This window comes from Penicillium citrinum (genome assembly GCF_028827155.1).
Source record: "Penicillium citrinum strain IBT 23319 chromosome Unknown utg000003l:1.0-4596430.0:1.0-4598250.0, whole genome shotgun sequence".
Taxonomy (NCBI): domain Eukaryota; kingdom Fungi; phylum Ascomycota; class Eurotiomycetes; order Eurotiales; family Aspergillaceae; genus Penicillium; species Penicillium citrinum.
Window position 1 is genome coordinate 1,900,251 of NW_026622688.1, and position 13,725 is coordinate 1,913,975.

Here is a 13,725-nt window from a genome sequence, read left to right on the forward strand (position 1 = left end):
GTTATTCCAAGAGCAAGGCAACCTGCCTTGCGCTACTATTTTCGTGGCTGAAATGCTGATGACTACAATGAAAAGACGACTGCATAGACCCAAATATCCTAATAGTAAATATAACCATCAATTGAGCTGTAAAGACGCAGATGTAGTGAATATAAAATGTCGATGTTGTTCGACTAAAGTGGAACTTCCCAGAAAGGACTCCGACTCGGTACTTGTGCCCCGCATACGTCACGCTCGAAAATTCCTTCTTCAAACATTCCTCGAGAGGCGCACGATGAAGCAGAGATTCTCTTCTATAGATGTTAAGGTACTGCCTGGAAATTCCGTTCAGAAATTATATTATCATACTCACGAATCACCAGGTGATCACCAAGGAACTGGCCTCGGAGCTGGTCAACCTGCGAGTCTCCAACATCTACGACCTATCATCAGTATGTCCCAATCCTCTGGAAGGCCTTTGTGAGATCACAAGCTCACATATATTCTTTCTCAGCGTATCTTTTTATTCAAACTTGCGAAACCAGATCATCGCCGCCAACTCATCGTTGACTCCGGCTTCCGTACCCATGTCACTCAATACTCCCGCACTGCGGCCACCACGCCCTCACCATTCGTGACTCGCATGCGTAAATTTCTCAAATCGCGTCGTATAACAGGAGTCTCCCAGATTGGAACCGATCGAATCATTGATATTTCGTTCAGTGATGGCGCCTACCACATGTTTCTCGAGTTCTTCGCTGGCGGCAACATTATCCTCACAGATCGCGAGTATACCGTGATTGCACTTTTCCGACAAGTACCTGCCAGTGCAGGCGAGGAAGAAATGAAGCTTGGTCTCAAATACAATGTTACCAACAAACAAAACTACGACGGTATCCCGGAGATCACCTCTGAGCGAGTGAAGTCGGTCATTGAGAAGGCGCAAGCCTTATTCTCACAGGAAGGGAGTGCACCGAAAAAGTCCAAGAAGAAATCTACGGATGTCCTGCGCAAAGCTCTGTCTCAGGGTTTTCCCGAGTATCCCCCATTACTATTGGATCACGCTTTCACCGTTAAGGAATTCGATCCTGCCACCCCACTTGATCAGGTACTTGGTGATCCAGCCCTCCTAAACAAAGTAGAGGAGGTTTTAAGAGAGGCTGCGCTGGTCTCGGATAGCTTTAATGTAGGCGAAAGCCACAAGGGCTATATTGTTGCAAAGCAAGATGAACGCGCCTCAAAGGAAAGTGACAGCACATCGAAGACCCCGGGTCTTTTGTATGAAGACTTCCACCCTTTCCGACCCCGGCAGTTTGACGGGAAACCGGGTGTCTCGATTTTGGAATTCGAGCGATTCAATGCCACCGTGGATGAGTATTTCTCTTCCCTAGAGTCACAGCGATTGGAGTCCAGACTCACAGAGCGCGAGGACGCGGCTAAGCGTAAGCTTGAGTCGGTTCGAGATGAACACAAAAAACGCATTGATGCATTAAAAGATGCACAAGAGCTGCATGTCCGTAAGGCTGCCGCAATTCAAGATAACGTATATCGTGTACAGGAAGCCATGGACGCTGTGAACGGACTTGTGGCCCAGGGAATGGACTGGGGTGAAATCGCGCGCTTAATTGAAATGGAGCAAGCCCGAGGAAACCCAGTGGCTCAGATTATCAAGTTACCTCTCAAGCTGTATGAAAACACGGTCACACTCCTACTTGGAGAAGGCGAAGAGGAGGAAGAGGAAGAGGAAGCTGATTCCACCGATGAGTCGGATTCCGATTCAGACTCCGAGAATGAGGAGCAGGAGGAGCGAAAACGTGCAGATGCTGCTTCGCGCATGCTTAAGGTTGATATTGATCTCGGTCTCTCCCCTTGGGCTAATGCTTCCCAGTATTATGACCAGAAGAAGACTGCGTCTGAGAAGGAACAGAGAACCGTCCAGTCATCAACAAAGGCACTCAAAAGCCACGAAAAGAAGGTTACGGCCGACTTGAAGAAGGGCTTGAAGCAAGAGAAACAAGTTTTGCGACAAGCGCGTGTACCTTTCTGGTTTGAAAAATTCGTGTTCTTCATTTCCTCTGAAGGGTACTTGGTTCTTGGGTATGTGCTGCGGCTTTGGAACTTCACGATCTCCCACTGACTTTTTTCTTTAGTGCCCGCGATGCCATGCAAAGCGAGCAGCTTTATCGACGCTACTTGAACAAGGGCGATATCTTCATCCACGCTGATCTCGAGGGTGCCTTGCCCATTGTTGTCAAGAACAGGACTGGTAACCCCGATGCGCCCATCCCTCCAAGCACACTCTCTCAGGCCGGTACTATGTGTGTCTCGACTTCGGCAGCATGGGATTCCAAGGCGGTCATGTCTGCTTGGTGGGTGCACGCGAATCAAGTCACCAAAACTGCGGCATCCGGGGGTGGTATTCTGCCCACGGGTAGTTTCGAGGTGAAGGGCGAAAAGAACTTCTTGGCCCCCTCGCAGTTGGTTCTTGGTTTTGCTATTCTGTTCCAGGTCAGCCAGGAAAGTATTCGAAACCACAAGCAGCGATTCGAATCCGAAATTCCCGCCGAAGCCACTACTAGCGAGCCCGTTGAACAAACGGCTGTCGAGGAAGATACCACAAAGCCTTCAGAGTCTACCCAGGAGAATGCCGAAGATGCCCCAGTTGAAAATACAACTGAGGTGGCCACTGCTGAAGATGCGCAAGAGGGCAATGCTTCCGATGAAGAAGACGACGAGGATACCAAGCCTGCTGATAACCCTCTGCAACGTGGAGAAGTCGCTAATACTGCGAATGAGGATCAAGCAGCCGAGAGCGAATCCGAATCGGAGGACACAAAATCCGAGCCTGGGACCGTTCAAGAGGACCGAGACATTGATCAGCCTGACGAGGAGCACGAGGGAGAGAAAAACACTCAACCAGCCACAGCCCAAGAATTTGCATCTCCTCAGGATGAACGGAAGCAACTCAACGCGCGAGAGCGACGTGCCCTACGCCAGGGCAAAACCGTCGATCGACCTGGCGAGGCAGAGCCTGCACCCGCAAAAATCGCACCAACCCGAGGCAAGAAGGCCAAGGAGAAGCGCGCGGCCGCAAAGTATGCCCATCAAGATGACGAAGAACGCGAGCTTGCTCTTCGACTTCTCGGGTCTAACAAGGGTAAAGCCGCAAAAGCAGCCAAGGCTGCCGAAGCAAAGGCTCAACGTGACCGAGAAGCAGAGCAACAGAAGGCCCGCCGTCGGGCACAACACGAGCGAGCTGCAGAGGCAGAGCGTAAGAGACAAGCTCAGTTCGAAGAAGGAGGCGACGATTATAATGAAGAGACTGCCGCCGCTGAAGCTGCAGACTTGAGCTGGCTCCCCGCTCTTATCGGCACCCCGACGCCAGAGGATGAGATTCTCGCAGCGCTTCCGGTCTGTGCGCCGTGGGCAGCACTAACCCGGTACAAGTACAAGGTTAAGCTGCAACCGGGCACGGTGAAGAAGGGTAAGGCTGTCAAGGAGATTCACCATCGCTGGGTTTCCGAGACGACGACTGGCAAGGTTAAGAAAGATTATGCTGAAGATGCGGGAGTCCCGCGTGCTGTGGCCGAGGAACTTCGAGCTAAAGAGGGAGAGCTCATCAAAGGCTGGAAGGAAACAGAGATCATCAACACGATGGTGGTTGGTAAAGTGCGCATCATGACTCCTGGCAGTGCTGGGGGTGGTGGTGACAAAGCGAAGGGTAAGGGTGGTGGAGGTGGTGGTAAAGGAGCACCAAAGAAGGGTGGGAAGAAGAAATAAAGGACGATATAGTGTATGGCTGTATATGAGTATATGTATCATGCACCTGTATGATATAGTACAATCATTGCCCAATGATTGTACTGATCCTAGAGGTTTAAGAGGTAGGAATACAAAACGATAGATTACATCTACTTACTAGTGTACATCAAAGATAGGTACATTACTATTAAATTCTTTACACTAGTAGTGTATAATTTTTTACACTTATAGGTATAGGTGTACTATGACAACCAGATCCATCTGGTCATAGTATAGGTGTTCTTTGAAATGATCTAGTAGTACTAGTAGGTACTACTAGTACTCCCTGTGACGAAGCTCACAATATATAATATTTTTCTGAATAGCACCTGCTATTCAAGCCAGCTCGAAACGTGATGAATATACAGACGAATATCCTAACGTACTACTAGTGTATGATCCATCCATGGATGTTTTCTCCAATTCAACTAGTAGTTATTTTTCTAAATACCACTCTACTGCTATTGATGACTATGGTAGCCTTTACGTAGATTTTATACTCCAAGACTTGTCTACCAAAAATGTGACTAGTAAGACAACCCCAAAACTTCAAGCCAACAACTCTCTTCCTTGACTTGTTATTTTCCTCTTTGAATCACCGTATTGCTATACACACCCACTAAATTCATCATTTTTATTAAATTATAAAATATCACGAGCTGATTTGGCGATCAACACTCGTGCCTGATATGCTGACTCATCCGACGTCATGGCGCGCGAAATTTTTATTTTATTTTTGGCGACTTCAACGAACGAGAAAGCCGACTCAAATGAGGAGGATTGACCGATCAGGTACCAGAGAGTGAAAGATCCCAGATGATATAACCAAGAAAAGTATCGTCTTGTGCACATCGTGGTGACTCGGACCCTTCAAGGAAAAGGGTCACAGTCTTTTCGCCCCCCCTCCGATTCTCATTCAAACCCAACTGCGTCATTGATCTTCTCCCGGTGGCCCCTCCTCTCTTCCATACATCATATCACATATCAAACTGTTGTGCCCCCGACTTCTCGCTGGCAACTGTCAGCGCAGACTAGCCAGCCGTTTCAAATTCACCACAATGGCCACCGATACAAGGGTTGTCTCTGTCCAACGACTGAACGCTGGCCCTGGATCGCGCTCTCTATCCGAATGGTGGGCCGATGAGCGCAAGAATTCCACGCCCGAATCTAAAGCCATCGAAGAGGCCGCCAACCTTTTGCGCACCAGCGATATCCCCGTTGCATTCCCCACGGAAACTGTCTATGGCTTGGGCGCCGATGCCACGCGCAGTTCCGCCGTACAAGGCATCTATAAAGCCAAGCAGCGGCCATCTGATAACCCCCTCATTATCCACGTCGACTCTCTGGAAATGCTAGATCGTCTTCTGAACCCAGCTTCAACGAGTCCTAGCCACACCAAGACTCCGCGCATCTCTATTCCAGAAATCTACAAGCCCCTCATCGACCGTTTCTGGCCCGGCCCGCTAACAATCATTCTACCGAACCCGTCCGGCTCAGACCTCGCTCCGGAAGTCACCTCTAAATTAACAACTTTTGGTGCTCGCATGCCATCATCCCCACTAGCCCGTCTTCTCATTCATGTCACGGATAGACCTCTCGCCGCACCCTCGGCAAACGCCTCCACTAAGCCCTCTCCAACTACAGCCCAACACGTCCACCATGATCTCAAGGGCCGCATCGACCTAATTCTCGATGGCGGGGCCTCAGGCGTCGGTGTTGAAAGTACCGTCGTCGATGGTCTCTGTGACCCACCTGCTATCCTTCGGCCCGGCGGGATAGGCATTGACGAACTGCGCCAATGTGCAGGGTGGGAAAACCTCACCGTAGCGTATAAAGACGGTACGCTAGATATCAAAGATATCCCACGCGCACCGGGCATGAAATACCGCCACTACTCACCCAAGGCACGAGTGGTTCTTTTCGAACCTGGATCGAAAGAAGCCGGTGTGACAAAACATGTTCAAAGAGATCTGGCGGACTCAGCGATCGGCGCGCATAACATCGGTATTGTGCGTACCAGACACTGGAAGCATGGACTTGGACTTGCCCCGGTGGATGTTGTGGCTAGTACGTCTCGACCCGTTGATGATTCTTCGATCGACAACTTGACTACTTTCCCCATTCCCGTACAGCAGACTGGTAGTCCCAGTAGTCGAACCAAGTTGGCGTATGATTACCATCTCGGTGAGAGTACGGAGTCAATTGCGCATGGACTGTTTGCTGTTCTTCGGGCCATGGATGAATTCGATGTTGATGTCATTTATGTGGAAGGGATCAATGATCGAGATGGGGATCTAGCTGCTGCTGTTATGAATCGATTGCGCAAGGCTGCCGGGGCCGAAATGAAGGTGTAGAATAGAGGAAATATCAAATACTGGTTATGGTTATCCATACATGAATACATGGTACAAATAGAAGGGTCTTTTTTTCAGCGTTGATATCAATACATATTTACCATTCTTACAGCATTTTGCTTGTACAACAATTGATAATCTAATTGATCGACTATTAAAGATCAAATATGTAACAAGAACTGATCTCCTGGACTTTCCACTTCTGTCTAATATAATCCCCTCTTCCCCTCATAATATAGAAGGTTCTACCCTTTCAACTTTGAACTGCAACTTTGTGGATCAATCGGAGACCTCCGAGCAGCCAACACGCTTATCACATAGACTACTTTTGACATACCCCCGTAGGATAATTAGCAGATGTACTTAATACTTCTGAGTCAATCTTGAAACGGGTTCAAAGTGGATGTCAAGATAAGAAAACAGAGCCTCGGCCCCGCTCAATTGGGAGTTTTCAATATCCACTTCAACCTCGAAATATCCAATCATCCTCAGTAATTCACACACATTTCATTCATCTTCATCTCGGTAGCGGACCAAACTGGGAAACCCACCCGCCTAGTCCAGCATGGAAATCTATAATTAAAGAATATCTCCAATCAATCTTTGATTCTTCAATTCTTCCCTTTTCAATAATACCTCCTCACTACTAGCATTGGCTTCTCAACAATGTGCAAATCTCCCCTCCACGACTTTCTTCATGGCCTCCCCAAATGTGAACATCACGTTCATCTCGAAGGGTGCATGTCACCAGAATTAATCTTCACCCTAGCCCAACGCAACAACATCCCCCTCCCAGATCCAGCAACAAACCCAGCCTACGCATCCATTGCGGCCCTAACAGCCCGATATGACCACTTCAGCTCCCTGGACGACTTCCTCGCCTTCTACTTCCAAGGCATGGCCGTCCTCATGAATGAAGCAGACTTCGCTGATCTAGCCTGGTGGTATTTCAGCAAAGCTCACGCCGACGGCGTTCACCACGCAGAAGTCTTCTTCGACCCTCAAGTCCACATTGACCGGGGAATTCCCTACGAGACCGTCGTGAACGGATTCGCACAGGGCTGCCAGCGCGCAGAGCGCGAATTAGGTCTCAGTACACGACTTATCCTCTGCTTCGTGCGCCATTTACCCGTTTCAAATGCTGCGAATGTCTACGAGAAGTTTATTTCTAGTGGACATTTTGAGGCGGGTGTCGTCCATGGCTTGGGTTGGTCTTCTACCGAGGTTGGACCGCCCAAGGATATGTTTCGGGAGCAATATGCCGATGCACTTACCAGGAACATCCCACTTACTGCGCATGCCGGTGAAGAAGGTGACCCTACCTATATCAGTACGGCGCTGGAACTCGGCGCAACCAGAATCGATCATGGAATTCGTCTCATTGAGGATCCGGAGTTGATGAAGCGGGTTGCGGCGCAGGGAACTTTATTGACTGTTTGTCCGCTGTCTAATGTGCGGCTGCGTTGTGTAACTTCCGTGGAGCAAGTTCCCATTCGGCGGTTCTTGGAGTCCGGAGTGAAGTTCTCGATTAATAGTGATGATCCTGCTTATTTTGGTGGATATATTTTGGACAATTATTGTGCTGTGCAGGAGGCGCATCAGTTGTCTGTGTTGGAGTGGAGGATTATTGCGGAGAATAGTGTGCAGCAAAGCTGGATTGAGGATTCACGCAAGGCTGAATTGTTGGATAAGATTGAGAGCCATGTTAAGCAATATATGCCCTTGGCAGGGGGTGCGGAGTTATAACGATGTGGTGAGATGGGAGGATGATACCCTTGTGATTCAACATTTTGTGTATATTGCCAGCTTTCTATAAGTTTCAGCCTATGCAGTCATGAATGAGAAAGACGATTAATGAGCTGAATGGTATCAGTATGAATCAGTAGTGTCCTTTCATGCCAGCATGAATCATGTTGAAGCAGGATTATATTCATGCCTTAAGAACGAGGCATGAATATCAGCCGACCTCCTGTGGGAACGAGTTAATCCCTGCAAGTTTGAACAGGCCAGGTTGTTTTGCCAAATGACTCAACGTCTCTACTCAACCTGGTCCATCGCCAGGGCTTCCTCTCGGCAACAAACATCCTACTATAAATTGCACTCTTTGCGCAAGATTCAGACTCTCGCGGCGAGACCGAGCGTTCCAGCTATCTGTATACTACGAAGAGCGGGATTCTTTGCACCCCGCAGAACTTCTCCTACGGCTACATTCCATCCTAGTCATCGCGAAATGTCCACGAACACCCCCAACGATCGCTATAAGCTAGTTTTCTTTGTCCCGACCGAAAACGCCGAGACATGCAAAGACGCCATCTTCGCAACAGGCGCGGGCTCGTTCCCTGGTGGGAAATATACTAAATGTTGCTTTCAAACCATCGGGACAGGGCAATTCCTTCCAAACGAGGGTGCAAACCCTGCGATCGGAGCAGTTGGAGCCGTGGAGAAGTGCGAGGAGGCTCGGATCGAGGTAATGTGTTTGGGGCGTGAAGTGATGCGTAATGCAGTGGCAGCACTCATCCAGGCGCATCCATATGAAGAAGTTGCGTACGAGGTATATCGAATGGAGGATATCTAATTAGTTATGGGAGTGTTCACTTCAATGAGATTCAAAAGGACAGTCGTCGAGTAGAGCAAAGTAAAGCAGAGCAAAGCCAAGTAGAGGAGAGTCAAGCAGAGCGTAAAAGAGCAAAGTAATCTGCGGGCTGTGATTGGTCAGCGACCCGCAAAGCCCAACTCCAACTTCGTCCGCCTTTCTTCCATCTTCAACTTCATCTTCACTCCACTCCACCCTCTTCCTTCCCCCTCCAATCCTCCAGTCATGGCCTCGAAACTCTTCCCCGTTTCGCGCGCCACTCGCGCCCTGCGCCAATTGCCTCCTTCCTACAGATCTTTCTCCGCTGCTCCCCAACGGTGCAGTGATGTCTTGCACGTCGTATGTGATCTTTCGACCCCTCCGACCTGGCTAGCATTGGCTGCCCAGATCTCGCTTGGAAACCTCCGTCAGGAAGGACAATCGACTAATGACAATTCAATTTAATAGCACCGCAACAAGCCGACTAACAACCCTTCTCTCCCCTTCGCGTTTTCCGACCAGAACCTCAAGCTTGCCGATGAGATCCTTAAGCGTTACCCTCCCCAGTACAAGAAGGCTGCCGTCATGCCCCTTCTGGACCTCGGCCAGCGCCAGCACGGCTACACTAGCATCAGCGTCATGAACGAGGTCGCCCGCATGCTCGAGATGCCCCCCCATGCGTGTCTACGAGGTTGCTACCTTCTACACCATGTACAACCGTGATCCCGTTGGCAAGTACTTCTTGCAGATCTGCACAACCGTAAGATCCCGGAATTTTTTTTTTTTTGGCATATGCCACTGCTTTGCTATTTTGGAAACTGATAATTGGCTTCTTTCCAGACCCCCTGCCAACTCGGAGGCTGCGGCAGCGACGCCATCGTCAAGGCTATCAACGAGCACCTCGGCATCACCCCGGCCACACTACTGAGGACGGGCTCTTTACCTACATCGAGGTTGAGTGCCTGGGTGCCTGTGTCAACGCCCCCATGGTCCAGATCAACGATGACTACTACGAGGACCTGACCCCCGAGTCCATCAAGACCCTTCTGACCGCACTCAAGGAGTCCGCCACCACTACCGGCACCAAGGTCCCAGCCCCCGGACCTCTGAGTGGCCGTGACACTTGCGAGAACAGCGCTGGTCTGACCAACCTGCAAGATCCCCCCCCGTGTGGAACCCCGAGACAATGATGCGCAAGGATAACGCGCTGGACGAGCAACCGCAGCAATAGAGGGGTTGTCGCGGACTTCCTTGAGCAAATTACTTCCTCTCTCACCCCCCAATATTCTGTGTTTTGCGGACGGAAATGTTTTCTTTTTCGTGTTTTTCTTTTTCTATAATGAGGGCTTCTCCTTTGGTCGGGCCCGGCGCTTTCAATGCGGAGCGAAAAAGATAGAAGACTGGGTTTTTCTTCGGTTTGCCCTTGTTCTTTTACCATGTACAGTACGTGGCTCCTGCTTTAGGGAGCAGATCGGTCGAGTCAATATCGACATCAATGCAGTTCAATCTCTTTGGTTTGTTTCTCGGAGTTATGTCTAGTTTTGTAAGGTCTGAAAACTGGCCAGCATTATTACAAGTCCATCTAAGTGATAGACACAAGCCAGCTTACTCAAACGTTGTACTCCTTTACGTCTACTGGGCATAATTACAAAGAGTACATTGGCATTAATTTATCCCATTCATTGAGACTTGTTTACCTTTGGGGCCAATAGATTAGGATAGGTCGACTGTCACCTAAATGCCAGCAGGCATTTTGATCCAGAAGGGGCTGGCCACTATACCGCTTTCATTGAGGGGATGAGATGACCTTACAATCTACTCAGTGCTACTAGTAGACACTTCTACTACTACTAGGGAGGAGGTAGATATTTGAAATACTGCAAGAAAAGATTGAATTTTAGATGATAGTTTCATATTGTATGCGTTCATACAGGAATATAGCTGATATGCAGACTATTGTAATCGAAGTAGAAAACTCCAGTTGCGCCGTCCTTCGCCATGTCAAAAGTTACCCAGAAAAAGAACAGACAAGAAGAAGGCGTGAGAGGTCTTTGAAAAGGAAAGACGACTCATTGGGGGTGGGTGTATTTGGTGAGAAACGAAACAATCATGCATTTGCAAGATCAAGGGCAGGCGGAGATCGAATTTCAATTATTCAAACATGTCGGGTATTTGGTAATTAGATATCAATAGCTTTTCCAAAAGCAATCATTTGGAAAATGGGTGATAATTTCTTCTCTCCGTAGAAGAAAGATATCGGCTATTTCCGATTATCGCATGCCACCTTGCATCAATTGTTGGCGAAGAAGCATGATCTGGGAACGTTCCGTAGCAGGCAAAGCATCGATTGCTGCTTGCGGCAGGGTGAGCACCTGCTGAAGAAGCTCCTCTTGGTTCGGAACCTGAGGAGCTGCTTGCTGTGGTGGAGGCGGGGCAAAGGGACCACCGGCCACAGGAGGGGTACCAATTTGGCCTGGCACACCCCCATAAGGTTGATACTGCGGTGCAGCTTGTGAAGGCGGCGCAGGCTGGGCGGCTTGTTCCACAATTGATCCCAGAAGTTGATATTCCACCAGATTCATCAACAGCAAGGCTTGGAAAATCGCGTAAGCTAGCTGGGGAGCCTGGCGAAGGAGCTCCGTTGCGCGAGCAGGATCTGCCACGGCTAGAGATTTCATCTGAGTGAGGACATCGAGGAGCTGGTTTGGTGGCAGAGATGCAAGAGTGTGAGAGATGGCGTTAGGGCAGTCGAAATTGGGAGGGACCTCAACGCCCGGTGGGAGGGGAGGAAGTGGTGCAGATCCGGGGATTTGTTGCATCTGCTGAGATGGGTCTTGCATCATGGGTTGCGAATCTTGGGGGTAATCTGTTGGCACGGAATCCTTTTCATTGTTATGCGGCCAATCCACCCGAATCTTACGGCCCATGATCTCGTAGTCGTTAAGGTTACGCACGGCAGAGGCCGCAGCATCGGCGTCGGCGAAGTCGGCAAAACCATATCCCTTGGGCTTTCCGGTCTCAGGGTTCATCATAAGGCGAAATTTGGTGACAGTGCCGGCCGTGCTGAGGATGTCTTTGACTTGCTCCTCAGTAAGGTCTGGACAAGCAATTAGCATTGATATTAAGGACAGGCAACGCATTTCGAAAGAATTTGACATACTGTAGGGGATATTCCCCAAGAACACACTTTTTCCCGTACGATCGGGCGCCATGATTGTGAAAGATGGTAACAAGGTCGAATGAATGGAGAAAGGTGAAGTTCAAGCAATCTCGCGCGAAAGATGATTCTGCCGGACTTTAAGAGTGACCGCCTCCTGCTGACCTTTGCTCGCAACCTTCCCGCGAACATCCACTCATCCAATACCGTCTCCATTTACACTCGCACATCATGTCTCAGAATCAACGAGAGGCTTGGGAGCGCGTGCAGCTGATGCTGCAAAAGCGCAAAGCTGGATTTGGTGGTTTCCCCGGTGGTGGTGGCCGTGGCGGCCTGGGTCTGGTCGGTTCTCTCGTGCTGCTTGGTGTCGGCAGTTGGGCAGCTTCGAACTCTCTCTTCAACGGTATGCGGTCTATTATATGCTCAATCCATTCATTTACTGATCATTTCTGTAGTTGATGGTGGTCACCGTGCTATCAAGTACTCCCGAGTAAGTGGTGTGCGGAAGGAGATCTATGCGGAAGGTAAGGCCCGTTTCCCGAACAGCTAGAACGAGCCGGTCTAACATATCGATATGATTTTAGGAACCCATATCCGTATTCCCTGGCTCGAGACCCCCATCGTCTACGACGTCCGTGCGAAGCCTCGCAACATTGCCTCCTTGACCGGTACCAAGGATTTACAGATGGTCAACATTACCTGCCGTGTCCTGTCCAGGCCCCGCGTGGACGCACTGCCCCAGATTTACCGTACCCTTGGACAAGATTTCGATGAGCGTGTGCTTCCTTCAATCGTCAACGAGGTTCTGAAGAGTGTTGTGGCCCAGTTCAACGCCAGCCAACTGATTACGCAGCGTGAGAACGTGGCCCGTTTGGTCCGTGAGAACCTGGCTCGTCGTGCTGCCCGCTTCAACATCGCATTGGATGATGTTTCTCTGACTGTAAGGAAATTCTCACAGCCCCGAGTGGAAATGGATATTGCTAACACATATACGCAGCACCTGACCTTCTCTCCCGAATTCACCGCTGCCGTCGAAGCCAAGCAAGTGGCTCAACAGGACGCCCAGCGTGCTGCCTTCCTGGTCGACAAGGCCCGTCAGGAGAAGCAAGCTTTTATTGTCCGCGCACAGGGTGAGGCCCGCTCTGCTGAGCTGATTGGTGATGCTATCAAGAAGAGCAAGAGTTATATTGAGCTGCGTAAGATCGAAAATGCTCGTCAAATCGCCCAGATCATCCAGGAGAACGGCGGTAAGAACAAGCTGTACCTGGACAATGAGGGTCTTGGTCTGAACGTCAACTCGGGGAGCGAGGAGAACAAATAAATCACATTAATTGGGCGCCAGGGTGGTCAAATCTTGTACAAATAGCTTATTCAGAGCATCCGAATGCGGTCTCTTCTCTTCTATATGCTTTATCATTTATCTCCACTACTAATATTAGTAGCCGTGCTACTCGTACTTCCTTTTGTAAGACTATCTCCAGATCTTCAACCTTGAAAAGAAAAGATAAGTTAGCTTATCTTTGCGGTTTACAGATGTACCTACACCTGTAGTAAAAGGTTTACCTAGCAACTAGAACACTCGAACAATTGTCGACTCTAATTTGTACGCTTGTGCTTGGAGCCAAGAGTGTTCAAGCTTGTCTAAGTGGCTTCAAAATCAACATGACTTCCACCGGCAAGCTATACATACTGAGGTGCGTGATCAAATTCGCCGTGATATGTATAAAGTAACTATTAGTTCCAACTATACTAAGGTTAGTATAGGGCAGTCGAAGATATATTTTGACGCGGGGACGGAAGGCGGCGAACGGGTCTCCACCAACTTTTTTTTTTATCGCCCTCCACTTTTTGATATCTTCCTA

At 49.4% G+C, this 13,725-nt stretch overlaps 6 protein-coding genes across 6 annotated transcripts; 5 read left to right on the forward strand and 1 right to left on the reverse strand.

Annotated features, from left to right (window-relative positions):
- Window positions 1–274: 274 nt before the first annotated feature.
- Window positions 275–3,759, forward strand: N7469_003924 (putative DUF814 domain protein; the record flags this gene model as incomplete). The annotated part of the gene is made up of 4 exons (XM_056642844.1): window positions 275–307; window positions 363–431; window positions 494–2,076; window positions 2,130–3,759. 4 exons carry the CDS (start codon window positions 275–277, stop codon window positions 3,757–3,759), a joined length of 3,315 nt encoding a protein of 1,104 aa, XP_056502256.1.
- A 1,079-nt stretch (window positions 3,760–4,838) lies between these two features.
- N7469_003925 (L-threonylcarbamoyladenylate synthase) lies at window positions 4,839–6,134 on the forward strand (the record flags this gene model as incomplete). Its single annotated transcript, XM_056642845.1, has 1 exon — window positions 4,839–6,134. One exon carries the CDS (start codon window positions 4,839–4,841, stop codon window positions 6,132–6,134), a length of 1,296 nt encoding a protein of 431 aa, XP_056502257.1.
- A 666-nt stretch (window positions 6,135–6,800) lies between these two features.
- aah1 (adenosine deaminase) lies at window positions 6,801–7,880 on the forward strand (the record flags this gene model as incomplete). The annotated part of the gene is made up of 1 exon (XM_056642846.1): window positions 6,801–7,880. One exon carries the CDS (start codon window positions 6,801–6,803, stop codon window positions 7,878–7,880), a length of 1,080 nt encoding a protein of 359 aa, XP_056502258.1.
- Window positions 7,881–8,364: 484 nt separating this feature from the next.
- Window positions 8,365–9,896, forward strand: N7469_003927 (complex I 24 kDa subunit family protein; the record flags this gene model as incomplete). The annotated part of the gene is made up of 4 exons (XM_056642847.1): window positions 8,365–8,685; window positions 8,851–9,066; window positions 9,175–9,397; window positions 9,547–9,896. The coding sequence occupies 4 exons, from the start codon at window positions 8,365–8,367 to the stop codon at window positions 9,894–9,896; spliced, it is 1,110 nt and encodes a 369-aa protein (XP_056502259.1).
- Window positions 9,897–10,976: 1,080 nt separating this feature from the next.
- N7469_003928 (putative polyadenylation factor subunit CstF64) lies at window positions 10,977–11,918 on the reverse strand (the record flags this gene model as incomplete). The annotated part of the gene is made up of 2 exons (XM_056642848.1): window positions 10,977–11,803; window positions 11,867–11,918. The coding sequence occupies 2 exons, from the start codon at window positions 11,916–11,918 to the stop codon at window positions 10,977–10,979; spliced, it is 879 nt and encodes a 292-aa protein (XP_056502260.1).
- Window positions 11,919–12,094: 176 nt separating this feature from the next.
- Window positions 12,095–13,184, forward strand: N7469_003929 (prohibitin subunit PHB2; the record flags this gene model as incomplete). Its single annotated transcript, XM_056642849.1, has 4 exons — window positions 12,095–12,266; window positions 12,319–12,387; window positions 12,448–12,803; window positions 12,861–13,184. The coding sequence occupies 4 exons, from the start codon at window positions 12,095–12,097 to the stop codon at window positions 13,182–13,184; spliced, it is 921 nt and encodes a 306-aa protein (XP_056502261.1).
- Between the last annotated feature and the right edge of the window lie 541 nt (window positions 13,185–13,725).